Raw genomic sequence first — 21,556 nt, 5'->3', positions numbered from 1 at the left:
TTCTAATAGTTTTGAGCAGTAATACAAATTTCAAGTTTATTCGTATCCTGTTAATACAAATAACTACATTTGTGTGGTGATATATTACAGCATATCATTTATAAAGTGCCATACACAAACCACATACTATTTGATTCTGATGAGAATCACATAACCATTAAGCTGTGTTATATAATGGAAAATATTTTTGACTTAGAACTAAGACACCTGATTTTTCTCTGAACTTCTTCATTGGCAATGAAAGTTTTGAACTAGGTAGATCTCTTCCAATTATTGTTATGATTTCTGAGCGGTAGTGCTAGGACTGAATTCATTTCTAAATCAGTGCATTTTCTACTTGACTGACTATAACAGAGATTTTGTTGTACTTCATTCTTACCACTTTCTAAACTTAATTTGGTTATAACTCTTAGGCTAGACAATCATCTTTCTGAGAGAATAGGAATGTCCTCAGTTTATCTAATAGAATCCTAAATGCAAATTTTAGATTTAGTTTATTGATATTTTATTCGCATTGTATAGTACTATAACACTGGTATTTTTTCCCTATGAAAAATATTATAAAGCAAGTTTGGTGAGTTACTATCCTGAGTAAACATAGGTGGTTATTTCTTCGATAAATTATGTATTTCTTGGAAGTTACTTAACATTTTTTTAAATTAAAATAGCCAGCTTTATAATGATTTAGGTATATGTTTCCAATTGTAATGTTATTATTTTGAAAAAATCATATTTTTAGTAATGGTAAGCCTGTTGGAAATCTTGCTGAGTGGCACGTTAGCAGAGCAAAATAAAAATAAATAAGAAACTGAAAGTGAAAACATTTAAAAAATAAGACAGGCATGGTGGTGCATGCCTGTAGTCCCAGGTACTCGGGATGTTGATGTGGGAGGATTGCTTGAGCTTAAGACCAGCCTGGGCAAGATGGTAAGACCCTATCTCTTAAAAAATATGTATTTATATATTGTCCTATTATATTTAGGGTTGGATTTGTGTGGGGGAAAGGCAGGAAGTGTAGGGTATAGGGAATAGACTCAAGATTCTTTGCACTTTACATTTGGGACTTTTATTTTAATGTTACTGCCCCTCCCCCCAACCCATGAAACACCTAACCTTACAACAAAAAATATCCAGAAGCTTAATAATTATTTATTTAACCATCACTAAGGTGTAGGGAGATGTGCAGAATTCCAGGAAGGAGTCTTTTCCTAATTAGACAGTCAGGGCCTCATTCCAGATTTATTATTCCTTTGGTAGGGTTCCAGCATGTATATTTTGATAGAGAGCTCCCCAGATTCAGGGATACATCCTTGATTTAGAACTGCCAAATGAAATAGCACAATTACTTTATCTGTCACAAGTGAGCCATGATTAGATGTCTTTTGAGAATACATTTCCTTTAGAATTCCTAATATGAGAAAGTTAACATACTTGTCTGAAATGCCTGCTCTTCTTTTATATTAGAATATGGATATATGTATAATTTTTAAGAATGCCAGATAGTAAGTCTTAATGATAATAGGTCACCTAGAAAGTTGTAGACAGAATTATAAATCACGATAGACAAGGACCAGCCCTGGCAAACAGCTAGAAATCCTTGTTTTCCCTAACAGAGTTGCCCTAAGAAAAGCATGCTGAGTTAGTGATCCCCTTAGTCCTGAACACCAGAATGTCAAAACAATTGTTTTCTATTAATGTCTTGACGTGAAAGGTTAGAAAGTACTAGACTATATGATTCAATTTTCAAAAGAGTATTGTGATATGAAATAGAAGTAGTGTGTTGGATTCTGGGAGAGGAGTGTGTGATTGTATATGATAATAAGTGTATACATATATGTAGAGATATAAAATTTTGAGTTTACATTATTTAAAATACGGGCCAGTAGTGAGCTTTGATTTTCAACCTTTTTTTCTGTTGCTGTACCATTTGTATGTAGGCTTTCTGGAAAAAATTGGTGAGGGTTTAAAAAATCTAATTGCTTCTTTTATTGGGGTTTGGCCATCAATTTTTTGCTATTTAGACAGATTATGTGAGTTGACATGATCAAAGTAGAAATTCTTAATAGTGAAAGACTTAAAAGATTTAGAGAAAAAGAATATCCTTTTACAGAGGTGAGAAGTAAGGTAGAAGGAGGAAGTGCTGTTAACTCCATTAACTTTCGGGCTCTGTATGGTTTAAGTGTAAGTACATTGTCTGCAAAAATTGAAGAGTTTATATCTCCCAGTTATCCAAGACAAGTATGTTTTCTGTTCTTGAAGAACTTTTCTGTTTTTACCGAATTGAGACAATATTGAAATTATACTTTGTAAAACACAAAGCTCCATTACTAACACTGTAATTATCTTATTTTTAAATGTCCTAATATTTTAGGTTGCAGAAGTTTTACAAGTACCTCCAATGAGAGTATATGAAGTAGCAACTTTTTATACAATGTATAATCGAAAGCCAGTTGGAAAGTATCACATTCAGGTCTGCACTACTACACCCTGCATGCTTCGAAACTCTGACAGCATACTGGAAGCCATTCAGAAAAAGCTTGGTAGGGAATACATGATATTTGTAACATTGATAAAAAGTAGAATTGTCTCTCTAGATTTGATACATTTCTATCTAAAATTTCCAACTTCTGCCATCTTATTGGATCTGTACTTACCCAGTAATATTTTGTGTTACTGTGTTTCCACATCTTTATTTCTTCCTATTTGGTATTCTTCCTCAGTTCTTAGTGTTAAAGCTGAGTTTTTAATTTTTTCTTTTTTAATCAGTATGTTTGAAATGCTTCTAGAAGTTATAAAATATTCGTTGTTTAGAAGATTGTTTCACTTAGAAAATTGTTTCACTTACTATTCTATGACGGCATGTGGTATATTAAAAAGTGACTCATTATTGTCTTTATATTCTTCTAAAGAAGTCATGGAACAAATAAGATACAAGCATAGTAAGAATGCTTTGGGAAGGGAAATTTGAAACAGATGTTATTATAGTAGCATTTGAAAAGTAAATTAGCATTTTAAAAGTAAATGGGCATTTTCCCCTACAAAACTGCCATTGCTACACTTCTAACTATGTATGTCAAATGAAGTAATATTTGTTATTGAATATAATATGTGCATGTTGTAAAAATAGCTGGGTGGTATTGAAACATATAAAACAGCTGAAGTTGGCTCAAACCCCCCACCCCCAACACCATCAAGGTATAAATCCTGATAACAATTGGATATATTAGTTGTAGATTTTATATCATTTTAGTTATTAAATATATAAATGTACTATATGTATGCCTGCTTTTTAGACTTTATTTTGCCTGTATTTCTACAGCACAGCATATATGTCTGCCTCTTTTTTTTTTTTTTTTTTTTTCTGTTTTTTTGAGTTGAGGTCTCACTTTGTCACTTTGTCACCAGGCTGGAATGCAGTGGCTCGATCATGGCTCACTGCAGCCTCCAATTCCTGGGCTCAAGTGATCTTCTACCTCACCCTTCCAAGTAGCTGGAGCTATGGGTGCATGCTGCCAAGCCCAGCGAATTGATTGATTTTTGTTTGTTTTTGTAGAGAGGGGTCTTGCTATGTTGCCCAGGCTGGTTGTGAAATCCTGGCCTCAAGCAATCCTCCTACCTTGGCCTCCCAAGTGCTGGGATCACAGGTGTGAGCCACCATGCTTGACCTGCCTCATTTTTCTGTTACAGTTACTTTGATGTACACACATCTTTGCAAACTTGTCCTGTTGTATGCTGAGATTGTTTACAAGAAGTAGAATTGTAGAGTCAGACTTTACCGTATTTTTTCCAAATGCCCTCCCTAAATGTATGAGACTACCCATTTTCTTCACATCCCTTAATAATCTTTGACGTTAGGAGTTTTCTGAGTCTTTGTCAAATCTGATAATGTGACTGTGATTTTAGTAGTTTAATTATTACAATCAAAATGAAAATAATACAGCCTGAGGCACTGCTGTATAACAACAAACACTGATGATGAGTCCTCTGAAATTTGATTGCTTTTAAAGGAACAACTCCACTAAAAACTTCCTTGAATGTTAAAATTACATGAAGAGTTTTTTGTTTCTTTTTTTTTTTTTTTTTTTTTTGAGAGAGTCTTGCTCTGTCACCCAGGCTGGAGTACAGTAGCACAATCATGATGCACTGCAGCCTCGACCTGCCGGGCTCAAGCAATCCTCCTGCCTCAGCTTCTTGAGTACCTGGGACTACAGACCAGCTGGGTGTGGTGATGCACCAAACCCAGCTAATTTTTAATTTTTTTGTAGAGCTGGGTCTCCCTATGTTGCCCAGACTGGTCTCAAATTCCTGGGCTCAAGCCATCCTCGCACCATGGCCTCCCAAAGTGCTGGGATTATAGGACTGAGCCACTCACTGCACCTGGCCTAGGATTTTTTTCTTTTTAAAAAACTTTTTTTTTTTTTTTTTGGAGACGGAGTCTCGCTCTGTCACCCAGGCTGGAGTGCAGAGGCGCGATCTCGGCTCACTGCAAGCTCCGCCTCCTGGGTTCACGCCATTCTCCTGCCTCAGCCTCCTGAGTAGCTGACACTACAGGCACCCGCCACCACACCTGGCTAATTTTTTGTATTTTTAGTAGAGATGGGGTTTCACCATGTTAGCCAGGATGGTCTAGGTCTCCTGACCTCGTGATCCGCCCACCCCGGCCTCCCAAAGTGCTGGGATTACAGGCGTGAGCCACCGCGCCTGGCCTCTTTTTAAAAAACTTAATAGTCTTAAACTTTTAATATACCTCTATAAAAATTCTTTTTTTTTTTAAACCAAATCACTATTAAAATATAACCTGGTCCTTAGAGTGTTTATTTGTATTTTTAGGAATAAAGATTGGGGAGACTACACCTGACAAACTTTTCACTCTTATAGAAGTGGAATGTTTAGGGGCCTGTGTGAACGCACCAATGGTTCAAATAAATGACAATTACTATGTGAGTATTTCAGGTAATACAAGTTAAAGTTGTATGATGTCGTATTTAAAACATTTTAAATATTTGATTTTGTGTCCTTAGATGTTGGTTTCTGAATTATTCATTTAGAAGAAATGGTTACCATAAATATCCAGGTTTTAAAAAATTTGTTAAACATTTCTGCATTTAACTTCAGAAGACAAACTTTAAAACTTTAGATTATGAAAAATTTAATAATTTGGATATAAATATAGAAAATAATCCTAGTGTAGCCAACTATCAGGACTTAACTGAGAGTCATATTTTGCCACATTTTACTTAAGATACTATCACCATCATCATCATTATTTGTAGAAATAAGCTACAGATACAGGTGAAATACTCCATTCCAAATCTTTTTCTCTTCCTTTTATCCCCAGAGATAACCATTATCATAAATTGTGTCTGTATATGTATGCAGCTATACTAATATATTATATGGTTTTTAAAAAAAATTTTAGAGATGGTATCATACCTCTAAGTACTACAGCTGGATCTCACAAGTTTTGCAGTCTTTTTTGTTTTTGATTGAGCGTTTCTATTTTTTAAGTTTTTCATTTTGATTTCTTTGACCTGTAAGTTTCTAAAAATGTTCTTAATATCCATATATATGGCGTTTTCTAGTTATTTCTTTAAAAATTGCTTGCTACCCTAATTATATCACCGTTTTCATTCAAGATACCTTGTTAGCTCATATTTCTTAGAAATTTGTTTATGGAAATTTTGGAGGGACTGTGTACTTCAGGTAGATTTTCTTTAAGAAGGGATTTGCTTTGTTTCTCTCTTGCTCCTGGCAGTACTGCTGGCCCCAGAAAAGCCCCTTTCCTTATACCCTAGGCCTCTGTTCCTCCGGTGTGAAAGGTTCCAGACTAGCAGTTTTCTTTGAGGGACAGTTTACTCTTATACTGAAGTTAAAGCTTTTGGGGACCTTAACTTTGTTTAGCTTACATGGTCTCTTGTTAGACTCTCTGGGGCTGGCTGGGTCCCTTGCCCCTTGCCCCTTGCCCCTCTAAGCTTTGAAACTCTGAAGCAAAGTTGCTTGATGTTCCACTTTCTTTCTTTGGTTTTCCTTGAGAATTTGGTGTCTGGGTACTTATTTCTTGATTTAAATAGGAATTAAACAGTCAAGGCTTTGTGTGAAGCATTGTTAAGTCTAAATATAGTAGCCTGTAGATGGATTTGTTTGAGATACATATTCTTTTAGTTAGCAGTAGTTAGATCTTTAGGGATAGATACTAGGCATCTACCTAACAAGTTACTGCAGCTACTTTGTAGCTTACTGTTTCTTCAGTAATACAGCATTTATTTAGTATGTACGTTGACACTGTTCTACTTTATATATTTTCTCATTAATCCTCAAAAACATGCTGAATTAGGTTTACAAATAAACAAACAAACTTGGGGAGGCTGGGTAACTTGTCCAAGATTACTAGCTAGTAAGTGATAGAGCCAGAACTCAAATGCAAATATGTTTCAATTCAAAGCAATATTCTGTATTGCCTCTTCAGCTGCAGCTCTTGTTGCATATTATATTTAGCAGTGTGTACTATATATAGGAGTTACTTAATTGTTGATGCCTTGGTAATTATCTTGTGAGCTGAGACAGACAATAAAATCACTGGCATTAGGGATTTACAGATTTCAGCAGTAGAAAGTAATTTTGTGCCAGGCATGGTGGTTCATACCTGTAATCCCAGCACTTTGGGAGGCTGAGGCAGGAGGATTGCTTAAGCCCAGGAGTTGGAGACCAGCCTGGGCAACATAGTGAGACCTTGTCTCTATAAATATATCGATATAAAAGAAAGTAATTTCAATATGACTATTGTTAATTTTTTTTTCCAGGAGGATTTGACAGCTAAGGATATTGAAGAAATTATTGATGAGCTCAAGGCTGGCAAAATCCCAAAACCTGGGCCAAGGTATGCTTTATTTATATATAGGAAGTTTTAGTGGCTCACCTAAATTAATCTTTCACATAAACTTGATTTAAAAAATTTTATACCTTAAGTTCATAGGAATTGGCAGGAGCTTTGGATAGTATTATCTATATGAATCTCATCTAGAGCAAGAATAATTTTTTTTCTAAAACCCTGTCTGATAATCATCTGATACCTACCTGAATATTTATAGAGAAAGAAATTTTACTACAAATAGAAATCTATTCCATTATTTAAAAGTTCATACTGATAGAAGATTGACCCAAAGACCATCTCCTTCTAATTTCTACCTAAAAATCCAATTCTGCCCTTTGAATCAACAAAAGATAATTTTAGTACCTCTTCCAAATGACAGCTCTTCAATTACTTGAAATAGCTACCCTGTCTTCCCCTTATCTTTTTCTCAGATGGAATATCCACAGTTGTTTCATTGTTTTTCTCATATGACATAGCTTTGGTCTCCCTCTGTGGGTTTTCTAGTTGGCTAGTGACTATTTAATGCTTTAATGTGATGCTTAAACTAATCATGGTTTTTTGTCTTTTTTATTTATTTATATTTTGAGACAGAGTCTCACTCTGTCACCCAGTCTGGAGTACAATGGCGCAGTGGCGCAATCTCAGCTCACTGCAAGCTCCGCCTCCCAGGTAGAAGCGATTCCCCTGCCTCAGCCTCCCAAGTAGCTGGGATTACAGGCGCCAGCCACCACGCCCGGCTAATTTTTTGTATTTTTAGTAGCGACGGGGTTTCACTGTATTAGCCAGGATGGTCTCCGATCTCCTGACATCCTGATCTGCCCGCTTCAGACTCCCAAAGTGCTGGGATTACAGGTGTGAGCCACTGCACCCAGCCTAATCATGGTATTTTGAGATACATACTGAGCAGCACAGAGCTTTGGGGGACTGCCTCCTTTGTTCCAGACATCATGCTTGTAATAATTCTGCCTAATTACATCAACTCCTACTTCAGAGACATTACACAATTAACTGCACTTCATAATACCTAGATCTTTTTCTATTCACTGTTTATCCAGGTTGCTCCCATCCCATACTTGTGTTATATTAATTACTTTCCTTTCAGTTATGAACTTGGACTTTTTACTTTTATATGTGTTCAATCACTCAAAATTCTCTCTTAATACTAGCAAATGTTTGCATGGTTTTAGTTATAATCTCTCAAATTTTTTGTTTATGTATATAAATTTTTTCTTCCCTCAGCACATTTGGAGGTTTTGATGTCCATACGGTATTCTAATGTTTTAAAACAGCTGTGATGTGCTCTTATTCCCATTTTAAAATATTTTTCTTAAGCTTTATTATAAATAACAATTCCCTGAAGTAGAATTACTAAGAGGGTATGAGTGGTTCTGGAGTTTGCTCTCTAAAACTACTAATAAATACCCTACTTAATGAGAAAATGAGGTCAGTTCAGGATAACTTAAGTTTAGTAAATGCTAGCTGGCCCCTGTTGACCATTACTTTCTTTTCTAAGAAACATATACTGTTCTTAACAACCTGAGCCTATAGAATTGAATTTGCTTAAAGAGTTTTGGCATTTTCTTCCTAATTCCTCACTTTCTTGGGTATACCCCCTTTTTTAGGAGGTAAATCATTTCCCTGGTGAAAAATCATTCTCCTTTATGGAGGCAACTGAAGTAAAACCTTTAGTCATCTAACATTACAGTATCTTTCTTAGCTAGTGCTCCTATCCCTTACTTATTCTTGCTTTAAATAGACACTGTCCCCCCAAAAAGTACAAATTTCATATTTTCCACAAGCTTCATCTGCTTTTTAGGATTCAGTTATTTTAAAATAAATTCATGCTATTCTTAGGTTTGTACTTCAACCCATAACTTCTTTCACCTTTTGGGTACTCTAAAGACTATCTCAAGTGCAGATTTCCTTGTGAAATCCACTTGGGTTCTTTAGATGGCCCCTCTCTTCTGATTAGATGTTTTGAATTCTATAGTCATAACTTTGGTATTGGGCTTCCTCCCCCAGCCCCCCCAGATGGAGTCTTGCTCTGTCACTTAGGCTAGAGTGCAGTGGTGTGATCTCGGCTCACTGCAACTTCTGCCTCCCAGGCTCAAGCGATTCTCCTGCCTCAGTCTCCCGAGCAGCTGGGACTATAGGCACATGCCACCACCATACCCAGCTAATTTTTGTATTTTTAGTAGAGACGGGGTTTTACCATGTTGGCCAGGGTGGTCTCGAACTCCTGACCTCAAGTGATCTGCCTGCCTTGGCATCCCAAAGTGCTGGGATTACAGGCTTGAGCCACCACCCCTGGCCACTTTGGTGTTTAGAATCTTCTGCTTTGCTTCTTGTGAACTGTGGGATCTATGGTTCACAACATTAATCCAGTATTACTCTCCTGCCACACAAATTGATAGTTGCTTTGTCTACTTTGTTATGTCACATTACATTACATACTCAACAGTCATTTTTTTCACAAATTTTTTTGAGTGCCTGCTGTGTGTCAGGCATTATTTTAGGTTGCGAATACAATTATGAACAAGATAAAGTTCTCATATATCTTCTAGTGATGGAGACAGATGATTAGTGTAATATGTGAGTAATAAAAAGGTTACACAATAAAATGTAGCAGGGTTAGGGGATAGATTGGGAGTAAATTTAGTGAGGAGAGGCCTCTTAGAGGTGGTAACATTTGAGCCATGACCTGAATGAAGAGCTAGAGGGAACCATGTAAAGAGCCGAAGGAACAATGTTCCAGAGAGGGGAAAGAGGATGTATCAAGGTCCTGGAAGAAAAGTAAGGTAACAGTATGTCTGCAGTGAGGTGCTCAAGAAAGAAAGCAGTGGAAGGGGTCAGAGGAGATAAGGGCCCAGATAAGTAATCTGGGCTGAATCTTAAATATAATAAAAACTGTTGTTGGAATGTTTTCAGTAGGGAATGAAATGAGCAATCTTAAAAAATACTGTCATAGTTGCTATGTGGAGATTAGAATTTAGTAGATGTGTGGGACTAAGGATTTATGAGTGATTTCCAGCTTTTTGGCTTGAGCATCTCTGAGGTTCCTTTACCGAAAATGGAGAAGATTTGTGGTAGGGCAAGTTTGGGGAAGAAAAGTCAAATTTTGTTTTAGACACAGTAAGTTTGACATGCCTGTTAGACATCCATGGTATGATGCTGATAGGTAGATATGAACCTGGAATATAGGGAATAGGTTAGGGCTGGAAACACAAATTGGGGATTCATCAGTTACTAAGGGTAGTATTTAAAGTTATAAATCTGGATGACATTATCGGGGTGAAATTAAAATCTGCTGTTATTTGTAATATGAGGTACTGTAACATTGTATTTTAACAATAAGCAGGAACTAAGTACTCAGTTAAGCATTTTCAACAACATCTGATAATAATAGGGATGTTACTTACCAGTAATCATGAATAGTTTTTTGCTAAGATTTTCTTGATAGTGTTCTGGATTTGAGCCAAATACTTTAAAATTATAAGTGTCTGAATCTTTTTTATTTTTTACTTACTACCTCTTATTTAAAAAGCAGACAAAAGTCTACTTAGGTTTCAATAATTGCAAGCATCCACCAGTGCTGTATTATATAAAGTTTGTATTTGGACATAGCAATACTAGAATGTCTTGTCAGCATATGAAAACAAGAACTTTTTACTTACCCAATATCTTGGATATATAGGATAATGACAGAGACTGGGATAGCAATAACCATAATATAATTACTCTAAATTAACCAAAGCTGTCTAATTCTTTTTTTATTGGTATTTTAATAATAAATATCTCTGCTCTTTGAAAGAGGTACTAATTGTGTGTCTCTGTAATGAAAAACCGAGAGCAATTAAACTGGTTCAATAGTAACTGATTCCTGAGTACCACTGCCAGGTCTTACCCTGGCCAAAATTAGCGAAAGACTGATGTCTATATGTGGTTCAAAACTGCTTTTGTATTATCGTTGGTGAATGACCACTGAAAACATTAAAGCAAGTAAGATAATACAGTTGACTCTTGAACACCATGGGCGTTAGGGACATTGATTGCTCATGCAGTTGAAGATCTGTGTGTAACTTTTGACTCCTCCAAAACTTTACTGATAGCCTGCAGTTGTCTGAAGGCCTTAACGAATAACATAGTCAGCACATATTTTGCATGTTGTGTGTATTATATACTGACTGTATTCTTATCATAATCTAGAGAAAATAAAATGTTATAAAAATCATAATGAAAATATATTTACTCTTCATTAAGTGGATCATAATACAAGTCTTATCATCATTTTCATGTTGTATAGGCTGAGGAAGAGGAGGGGTTGGCCTTGCTGTCTCAGAGGTGGCAGAGGCTGAAGAAAATCCATGTACAAGTGAACCCATGCAGTTCAAACCTGTGTTGTTCAAGAGTCAGCTGTAGTCTCTTAATCTTGACATTACTAAATATTTTTGTGCTGAGATTGTTCTTATTTTCAATGAATTTAAAGTACTGAAAAATTCTAAACTTGTTTTCAGGTTACTAATAGGTAGAAATTTTTTAGTGTGGATTAGTTTATAACTCATTTTAAATCCAATTTTAATTCTTCATATTTAGAGCTAGGCTACAGCTCCAATGCGGTTGGTAGGTGACTCTAGACAATAGCATCACTTTTGGTTTTTTATACTAAAAGTAGGGACAGTGCTGGATATATCTCAGTAATAGTAAAAAGATAAGCACTAAACTTTCATAAAGTAATTTGTCTATATAAAGTACTTTAAGCCATGAAAGTTTATAGAAAGGCCAAGTTTTCTAGAATGCAAATAAATTAAAATGGTACACATACGTATAGTGTTGGAATGACTGACGAACCATACTTTTTAAATTTTAGTGAAGACGTAATTATTAGATGGCATTTTAAGCATGAGATATCAGGAAAATCATTTTTTGTTTAGTAAGTGAAAAACACTAGTGTAAATTGTGGCTGTCAGGTGAGTGGATAGGGCTAGCTCACTGCCTCTTGAGTGTTCTGAGGCATGTTTACAGATGAAAGGGGGGGTTACATTTTTAGTAGATTAAACAAAATTATAGGCTTTACTGGAGGATTTTGTAGCCTTTGTAGTATTTTAAGGCACACTGTGTGAATGGCGAGGAAGGGTGGTTTACAGCCAGACATACTGGATCACTGGGACTCCCGTTTTTCTATACAATGCCATGGGATTGTAATTTTATGGAACAAACTTTAGGAAACTCTAGACCAGATTATTTTGAAAATTACTTCCATATATAAAATTCTATAATCCTGTGAAGAACTCAGGAAGTACTTACGATTAATTCTCCCATTTATTGTTCCGGAAACTTCAGTTTTTATAATCTTCCTAAATTGGTCCTTTGTGTTGATAAACAGTGTCGATATTAAGGAGCTTATTAATTTTAGAAGATCCATATCTCTCCAAACTGGTAAGAGGCTTTAAGATACCAAATGCTCAGCTTTCAGGAGACGTCTGAAATGAAACTTTTAAATCGTATTCCATTCTGATATTTGATCAAGAGAAAAGTTTTAGGCAGAAAAAAGAGGTAGCTGAGCTTAAACCGTAAGAAGAAACCTAGTAAAGGTGAAGAAAGTTTCTCCAAAATAATTTCATTGGCATTTAAAGAGCAGCAGTGGTGCCTATCAATAGGTAACATAAAAAATTACAGGCCAGGCACAGTGGCTCACCTGTAATCCCAGCACTTTGAGAGGTTGAGGCGGACAGATTGTTTGAGCCCACAAATCCAAGACCAGCCAGGGCAACATGGTGAGGTCTTGTCTCTATGAAAAATACAAAAATTAACGAGGCATGGTGACGCACACCTGTAGTCCCAGCTACTTGGGAGGCTGAGGTGACAGAATCACCTGAGCCTGGAAGGTCAAGACTGCAGTGAGCCATTATCGCATCACTGCATCCCAGCCTGGGTGACAAAGTGGGACCCTGTCTCAAAAATAATAAATAAAATTTAAAAATTGCAAAATATAATACTGTTGTCTTTTTTTTAAAAGTTAAGCATCATTTTGCTGCTTACTCTACAAGTTTCAGGCTCTTACAGTATACAATGACTGCTTTTTGATCTGTTTTTGTAGTGAACAAGACCTATAATCCAAAGATATTAACTAATTTCTGACTTTGTAGATAATTGTTCATTACTTAGTAACTTGTATTATATGCTGTGACATCTTGAAAGATCGTATAAATATTATGTGGTGTCACTTTCCTGGCTCCAATAAAAAATGATTCCCTAGGGCTCTAAAGAACAGACTTAAAGGATTGATGACACAATGTGAAGGGCAAAGCCAGAGGGGGTTGAAAAGATATAAACTGAACAAGTTCTTTCTTTAGGTAAATCTGTGGCAGGAACAGGTAAATTAGCAAAGCCAGGGAATAGTGGTGGAGGGGTGACATACGGTAAGTCCGAGCTGGGCTCTAGAAACAGAGGTCAGACAGGGCAGAAGTGAGCAATTACGTGGGAAAGCGTGTGTGGGGTTGACAGACAGGTTCTTCTCCCTCTATGCTGCCTGTCTTCATAAATTGCTCCATCAGGACTTGTTCTTGTTTGCTTCCTTTTGTGGCTGCTGTGGCCATCCTGGTTTGGAAACTTTTTTCAGAAAATTACTACTACTAATATAGTCTTTATAATACATAAATACAAACTGATTTTGACTTCGCTGCTTCTAAGGGACATTGTCCCAAATCATATTTCCTCAAGGAATCTAGTTTCTATTTCCAAATACAATGTGTAAGTGTGTGTATTCCGTCTATTCACTGTGACTGTAGATCTCGATCTAAATAAAATTCGACTATAAAAAGAAATACAGTGCTCTAGTTTATTAAAACATGGTTTTTAAAAATGTTCTCTGGGGTTGGGTATTTTTGCCATAGTTCTTTGCTTTTATTCTTGGGTAGATGCTGAATCTCCCAAATTTGGTTTCTCTATCTGTAAAATAAAGCCAGTTATCACTTGTCTTGTGGCATTGTAAGGATTCAATGAGCTAATGTATGCATACTGCTCAGTAAATAGGAACTATTATTAGTGCTACTTTTGTATTTTTTATGTTTATGGTGAAGTCTGATGTTTTTCCATATTTAACTTTAGGAAGAGAAAATCTTGCATCAGTTGAAATGTTTGAATTAAATAATCCATGTTAGTTCTTAGGGTAAAAATAGTTACTTAACTGGGCTCTTGGGAGGTAACCATTGCAATTTAAGTAACAATTTACAAATGTTAATCATTAATAGTTTAATATTACTTTTCATTTCAGGAGTGGACGCTTCTCTTGTGAGCCAGCTGGAGGTCTTACCTCTTTGACTGAACCACCCAAGGGACCTGGATTTGGTGTACAAGCAGGCCTTTAATTTATATTGAACTGTAAATACGTCACTAGAGAAATAAAATATGGACTTCCAGTCTACATAAACTTTTTATTTGTTTATTCTGCTCTGTGTACATCCTTGTGGTAACCGTAGCAACTTGCAGCTCTAAGTATTATGTCATAATGACAGAGGACCATTTTAAAGTCTTCTATCTATGGCTGCATCATTACATAATCTAGTTAACAGTTACTCTAGTGTCACCCACTTTCAATTTCCAGATCGCTTTTATCAAGATCAGGTTACTGTGAAGTAAAAATTTGGTTAAATTTCAAATGTTTTGCTTTCCCATCTTTAGCCACAGCCAAGTTTTAAGTTAACATGATCTTTCTATAAACTTTGTTAGTACTCCCTTTAAACATTATTTACAACACATAATTGTTACTGTATTTCCAACTGGTAAGACCTCAAGCACACTGTAGGTTTAAGGAGGATATGGTAGTTGTCTCTAGAAGCATTACCTTTTTTTTTTTTTTTTTTTGAGACGGAGTCTCGCTTTCTCCCAAGCTGGAGTGCAGTGGCGGGATCTCGGCTCACTGGAAGCATTACAGGCGTGAGCCACCGCGCCCGGCGTAAGCATTACCATTTTTAAAAAAGAAAGGTCCAAAACACTTGACGTCCTTAGCTATTCTGACACTGCAAGTGTACAAAAAATAATTGGGTGAAGGGATTGGAAGTATGATGATGTACTCTGCAGTGGTATGGATATTACAACTTAGAAAAAAGGATAAACCCTTTTGTGTATTTAAGAAATTAGCTGTAGTACATTAGTTTTGCATTAGCCAGCTTTAATGCATGAATAATTTTTATTAATCTAATCCTTGATTTCTCAAAGTCACCTGTACTTGAAACAGACTATTCACTAGTAATTATGCTTTTTTTTGAGACAGGCTGTGTCCCCAGGCTGGAGTGCAGTGGTGTGAACATGGTTCACTGCAATACTCTGGCCTCAGCCTCCTGAGTAGCTGGGAGCACAGGCAGGCGCCACCAGCCTGGTTAATTTTCATATTTTTTTTAGAGACAGGGTCTTACTATGTTGCCCTGGCTGGTCTCAAACTCCTGGGCTCAAGCCATCTGCCCGCCTCAGCCTCCCAAATTGCTGGGATTACAGGCGTGAGCCACTGCGCTCGGCTATAACGATTATTTTTAAGTATGTCTTTTAAGAATTTTTTTTTTTTTAAATTGAGAGAAGGTAAACAACAGTTAATTTTCCAAGTGGCACAAAAAAGTAACAATGAAAATGTCCTACCCTGGAGCTCTCCTGACTTTCTCATAGGCGACTATTTTTTTCTTTGTATTTCAAATCATAAATAACCAAATTAAATGTAACACTATTCCACCGCTAGCCATAAGGTGCTCTTTTTCTAGTCTTGTTGACCCTAAAGATTTGTAGGTGGGAGAAATCAAGAACACAGGAAAGGAAAAACTGATCTTTAATGCAGGTTTATGCTTTATATAGTAATTTGATGGGACCTCGCCGTCCCTGTCAGGTCTGAATGTCACTTCATTTGCTGTGATCACACCTGAACCCTCAGTTCATCAAGACGTTAAAGGACAGTGTAACATAAACTTGTAACTGCATGCACTAAGTCATAAACAGACGCTGTTGTTGCAGATTAACCTCTACGTAAATAGCACGCGCCCAGAAGGGAGTGAGTACACGCTGCTGCCACGCTGCGACGGTCAATTTTCCTCAGGCACTCTTCCTAGTACCTGAGCAGCTCCCTCTCAAATCCCCAACACTACGTGTGGGAGGGCGCACTGAATTCCTCTTTAAAAAGGCCACTGGAAGGCGTGGCTGGGAGGGGACGCGCTCTAGATCCCCTGGTCCCAGGGCAGGTGCACGCTACCGCGCTTTCGGGGCGGGGCCCAGGGCCCCACCTGAGGCGGGGGGCCGCGGGCTCTGGGCGCAGGTGCAGCTTCTCTGGCCTGGTGCAGGGCCAGGCGGCCGCCGCCGGCTTAGCGGGGGAACTTCGCCTAGTCCTCCGGCTGCGGTCGCAGCGTCATTTTGCCTGAGTTGGATCACGCTCGTCCACCCACCCCGTGTAAAAATAACAGGTGAATACCCTATGTGGGGGTCTTCATCGCCGCCGCCATTTCCAAAAGCTTCCAGTCACAGCCACTGCCACGGTCGCCACAAATGCTACTGCAGAGCCCGCTTGCCCAGCAGCGACAGCGGCGCCTGCCCTGCCTCTTCGCCCAGCCTTTGATTCCCCCTCCTTTGTCGCACGGTGTCTGCGGCGGGGAGGCGGTGACACTAGCCCGAGTGGGGCGTGGAGACCGACCAGCACGAAGGGCGGAGTTCCGGCCCGCACCCTTCCGCCGCCTGCCCCTTGGTACGTCCCGCTTCCCCGCCCTGCGGCTCGCGGAGCCTGGCTGAGCAGCAGGAGGGGCGGGCGCCGGGGGGCGGGGTGGTCACGCCGCCCGTCCCGTGCCCGCGGTAGTCACGTGTCCGCGGGTGTCACGTGCTCGCGTCGCAGCCAATCGTGGGGCGACGCTGTCCTGGGAGCGAGGAGGCTGTGGTGAGAGACGGACAGAGACCGGAGATGTTTTCAAGCCCGGCTCCGGCGGCGTTACAGGCGGTTGCAGCGGCGACGAAGACAACGACAGCGACGGCCACGCCGAGGCACTCGTTCCGGGGGTGAAGCCTCCTGCGCCGGCCTTGCCTCGGGTCCGTACGGGTGAGGGGGGCGTGGCGACAGGAAAGGAGGAAGGAGGGGCGCGGTTTCGAGCTTGTCCCCGGCGCCTGGGAGGAGACCCCCTCAGTTCTGCGCTGCTCCCGTTCCCCCTCCCCAGAGCAAGGTAGGGGACGCGCCCTGCCCGCCCCACCCGGCCCCGACGCGCCGCCCGCCCGGCCTGGCCCGAGCCGTAGCTCGCCTGACAGTGACAGGCCGTTAGTGCCCCCCGGCGCGGGTCCGCCGGGGCCCCGCCCGCCGCCGCTGCCGCCGCCGCCCCTCCCGGCGTCCCGAGGAGCCGCGGCGCAGGTGGGAGCCGCCAACTGGGCGGGGGCGCCGCGCGGGGCGGGGCGGGGGCCGGGCGGAGGCCCGCGAGCTGGCCTCGGCGCGGGCGCCCCTCACCGCGGCTGTTCGGGCTGGGCTGCCGCCGCCTCCCGGAACATGGCGGGGCCGGAGGAGCGTGTGCGTGCGAGTGTGAGTGTGCGCGGCCGAGAGGGCGCCGCTGGCGTGCGGCGGTCGGACCCGCTGGGGCGGGGGCGCGCCTGGCCCGCCGCGCGTTCCCGCCGCCATCCGCCGAGCGTGCGCCGACGCCGGGGAGTCTGCCGCGGCCGCTTGGGCCGGGAGCGTCGGAGGTACCCGGGTCCTGGGAGAGGTGGATGAAAGCAAGAAGGGGAAATTGCTGCTTTAGTAGTGTCCGGGGAAAGAGCAGCCACTCTACAGTTCTGTCTTAAATGCCAGTGTAAAATAATCTTGCCGCATTGGACAGGCAGTTCCCTTCATCGTATTTCAGGTGCCCACTTGTGATGCTTCAAACCCCTGGAGCACGTCAGGTTCTTAGATCTCGTTTTGAGGAGTGATGTGGAATGACGCATCCTTACAGATCCCAAAGCGTTGAATAAACGGTTGTACAAAGAGGTATCCGAAGCTTAGCTGACAGCTGTTTTAGTAATAACAGTAAGACGCTGTCTGGGATAGGAAGTTACTATTGCACTCGTTGAAACCTTAGGAAACATTTAAAGCAGTGTAGTCACCGGGATTGTAATTTCCACTGGACACCCGTGGTTAAACTGCGAACTAAGGTGAAGTGTGTTGCAGATCCAGTGCTGTGTATGTAATGGTTCGGAATTACCTCTAATCCTAAAGTTGAAATGAGCCTCCATCTTCAGTCATGTATTTCGTTTTCATTTTAGAATGGTTTATGTAAATTATAAAGAAAGGCTAGTGAAACAGCTATTTTATCGTAAATTAACTGTGTATTAAAAACATATGCACGGCCGGGCGCGGTGGCTCATGCCTATAATCCCAGCACTTTGGGAGGCCGACGTGGGTAGATCACCTGAGGTCAGGAGTTCGAGACCGGCCTGACCAGTATAGTGAAACCCCCGTCTCTACTAAATATACAAAATTAGCCAGGCGTGGTGGCGCATGTCTGTAATCCCAGCTACTTGGGAAGCTGAGGCAGGGGAATCGCTTGAACCCGGGCGGCAGAGGTTGCAGTGAGACGAGATCGTGCCACCGCACTCCAGCCTGGGCCACAAGAGCGAAACTCCATCGCAAAAACATACCCAAACAAACAAACAAACATATGCTCAAGTAGGCCGTTAAAAATCTTGAGCACTGATCTGAGTTTCTTTAATCGTTATACAAAGCCTTTCCTGGAGATTAGCTCAGAACTGGCAGAACATATGCTCTGTTGGTGCCAAGTGGCTTAAAAGCAAAATGAGATAGTGTCCACTGTGTAAGATGAAGTCGTTATATTAACAGTCTTGTTGAGAAAAATCTTTAGTTTGGGTTAAAAGCAGAAGCCTTTAAAAATTTGAAATGTTTACCCCTGGAGATTATAGACAAGGGGAGAAAAGTTTTACTACTTAAGGATCTTTTATATTTGATACAGGCACTGAATAAATTTCTGAAGCTCTACAGGCATCTTGGCTAAGGTCAAGTTTAACTCGTTATGTTTTAGTTTAGAGATAGACGAGGTGTTAAAATGGAAGGAAAATGAGTGTTAAGTGTACTTATGTAGGATACTTTTAATGTTCTTAATCTTGTATAGTTTTCATAATCTCGTAGTTTTCATAGTAGTTGGTAAGAATTAGTTATCGGAATAGTTTTATGAACTACTCAGAACTGGGAAAGTGGAAATCTCTGGGTGTGTATTCCATGAAGAATATATGAGGAGGAGTGAAGAGAACAAAAATATTCAGACGAGGAAAGAATTTAGTTGAAAATACATTGTGCAGACTTAAACTGGTTTGTCAATACCCAAGGGGGAAAAAAGCCTGAATTTTATTTGCAGACTAGTGTCCCCCTGGTAGAATGAGTTTAAAAGGAAGATGCGTTTATCAAGCTGTCGGTATTACTTTTTCCCCTATGGAAGTTGAAAACCATGACTGATACTCTTTTGAGGTAGATTGGAGAAATGGTAGGATATTTGGAAAACACTTCGTTGGAGAAGAGATTTTTATTCTTAAAAAAAAAAATAAGAGTGATTTTAAAAATATCATTTTGATTTCTTGCTATTAGCTGACACGTAAACTTTTCTTTAAACCATTCTTACGTTTTAGGAGCATTATTTCAGTCCAAAAAGAGGATGGTTAATGGAGTCGTTTCCATCATAGTTCCTAAGAGGTTTCTACTGCTCTGTATATAGACTTAGTCATGTTAAAGTAACGTGTATCAGATAGACATGAAGAATTTGTCTAATAATTGCTGTAGGTTGCTTAAGAGCTATTGACACTGCTTTCTGACTTGGAATTTGTTGCTAAAAACATGTATTTGTAAAATGCCTGTGCCTTGTAAAGAGTGCAGTGTTGAGATTTATCCTTGGGACAGGAAGGGACCTCTGATTTTCTTTATTCATTTCCTTTATTTTTACACATGAGAAAATAAGGTGAAAAGGCTTAAAGCTAGTCTGCAGCTAGTTAAAAACTAGTCTGTGGTTTGGCCGAGAGGTTTCTTTCTGTGAAGATGCTAATTTGCCTCTTTCTTTAGAAGTTTTACGGAGTTGTGGAAAGAACATTGAAATGTAAGTGAGAAGGCCTGGGTTTAAATTCTTGATTTATCACTTCCTCACTTCCTAACAGTGGTTTTTGACATATCGCATTAACTTTCAGAACCTTGCCTTCTATCAGCTGCAACTTTAAAAATACAAAAATAATAATAACCTTGTCTTCTTAACCTGCAAAAGTAATTTTCCTGCATAATTTAATGTTTTCGTGTGGAACAAATGAGAATACTTTAGAAAGCACATTGTATACTGTAAACTTCTATACAACGTGGTGATGTTATTTTTAAAGAAAATACAATTCTTAAAGCATAACAAGGTGTTTAGATCCCTGGATTTTTGCATAGCCCTAGCTTTGTTGTTTTCATCTTCTGCTGTTTTACAGATTATAACCACTGTAGATACATTTTCTGATTCCCACTTAGTTCTAACCTTAGTTAAGCTGCTTATGAACATTTTAAATATTGCAGTTATTAGTCTGACTTTCCCTGAAGAATATGAAGTTTAGCATTTGAAAATATTCTCATATATACTCATGCATTCATAATCTGTTTCTGTAACAGACAGTGGCTTTTTAAAAGTAATAGTGAAAGTAATCTTGGTAGCAATGTTAATTTATTTGATTTGCTAGTTTTCAGATACGCAAAAGCAGGAGATGATTTCCTTTAAAAACTCAGCTTTGAATAGTTCGTGTTAAGGTTATCTGGTATATCTGAAATATTTAGAAATGTTAAAACAGTTTTTGTTTGCCTTTGCTGTTAAGTTTGAAACCTCTTAGTGCTTTAAATTGATAATCCTGGAAACCAACATCAGTATTGTGGTATTACATAGATTATCGGAGTTTTTATAGTCTTGAAAATAAAGGTACTAATAATCATAGATAATATTTGCTGAACACTTAGAATATGCAAATTTCCGTTTTAAGTGAAACATATCAGGTAATTTTCATAATAACCTTGTAAAACAGAGAGGAAACTGAGGCTGTGAACAGTTATGTGATGTATAGATTTTACACACTAAATAATAGATTTCATTGTCCTGTTTTATTAACCATTTCTCTGCTCTGCCTCTAATTAAGAGTGTTGGTTTTCGAAGAGTTTTAAGGTAGGGATTCTTAAATTTCAGATTTCATGAAAAATGTTTGGGGGCCAGCTGTTCTACATTCTGGGTGGTCAAAAAAGAAAAGAAGTGCCTTATGGGAATCATAGAACATAGGCCAGCAACCGTTTTTATGAGATGCTGATATACTTGTTGCTGTGGTGGTGGTGGTGGTTTTATATTAGTTGTCGGAGCACATTATTCTTACCAGCTACAGAAAGGGCCATGATTGTTCATATAATATGAGGCTGTCCTAGCAAATTCCACCTTGCTGTTGATATCATTCTTCTAAAGAGACATTCTTTCATTACAGTGACTGAAGAAAAAACTAACCAAACTCATTTAGGACTTTCATAAGGGAATAGATCCAGCAATAGAAAATTTGCTGAGTTTGTCCAGCTTAGAAAACAGTATCCAAGACCAGGTTTTCTGATTAGTGTGATCCTCCACAATTCTAAGAAACTTAAATTCAAACATAAGTCCTTAGAAAATTCAGTTGTAACATGGAGACGCTTCCAGCTTAAAG

The 21,556-nt window shown here is 39.2% G+C and overlaps 2 protein-coding genes and 1 long non-coding RNA gene across 26 annotated transcripts in view; 2 read left to right on the top strand and 1 right to left on the bottom strand.

Moving 5' to 3' along the window:
- The window catches only part of NDUFV2 (NADH:ubiquinone oxidoreductase core subunit V2), a 31,785-nt gene extending 17,485 nt beyond the window's left edge, over positions 1–14,300 (top strand). The window contains exons 5-8 of one of the 2 annotated variants that reach the window (XR_008515822.1): positions 2,372–2,540; positions 4,831–4,953; positions 6,801–6,877; positions 14,145–14,300. Coding sequence is in view for 1 of the 2 variants with exons in the window: in XM_002828042.5 (XP_002828088.1) it covers positions 2,372–2,540; positions 4,831–4,940; positions 6,801–6,877; positions 14,145–14,238 (450 nt within the window). In the remaining variant the exon portion in view is untranslated. The remainder of the gene's footprint in view (positions 1–2,371; positions 2,541–4,830; positions 4,954–6,800; positions 6,878–14,144) is intronic. The other variant, XM_002828042.5, reaches the window with a different exon arrangement.
- LOC112129928 (uncharacterized) lies at positions 1,021–16,465 on the bottom strand. 2 transcript variants are annotated; one of them, XR_008515824.2, is made up of 5 exons: positions 16,320–16,465; positions 12,567–14,889; positions 12,176–12,362; positions 2,655–2,782; positions 1,021–1,321 (listed from the first exon to the last, which is right to left on the bottom strand). It is a non-coding gene; the product is annotated as an uncharacterized LOC112129928 (long non-coding RNA). The 2 variants fall into 2 exon arrangements; XR_008515823.2 differs by having other exon boundaries at positions 12,176–12,351.
- ANKRD12 (ankyrin repeat domain 12) overlaps positions 15,438–21,556 on the top strand; it is a 148,823-nt gene continuing 142,704 nt past the window's right edge. For 8 of the 22 annotated variants that reach the window (XR_008515818.1, XR_008515821.1, XM_054537657.2 and 5 more), the window contains exon 1: positions 15,438–16,924. The gene's annotated coding sequence lies outside the window, so the exon portion shown is untranslated. Of the gene's footprint in view, positions 17,238–17,275; positions 17,403–17,434; positions 17,561–21,556 lie in introns of those variants that run through there. The other 14 variants (XM_054537653.2, XM_024235936.3, XM_054537645.2 and 11 more) reach the window with 9 other exon arrangements.

This window comes from Pongo abelii, chromosome 17 (genome assembly GCF_028885655.2).
Source record: "Pongo abelii isolate AG06213 chromosome 17, NHGRI_mPonAbe1-v2.0_pri, whole genome shotgun sequence".
Lineage (NCBI taxonomy): Eukaryota > Metazoa > Chordata > Mammalia > Primates > Hominidae > Pongo > Pongo abelii.
Note: the sequence above shows the minus strand (reverse complement) of the source record. Positions and strands in the feature narration are given on the sequence as shown.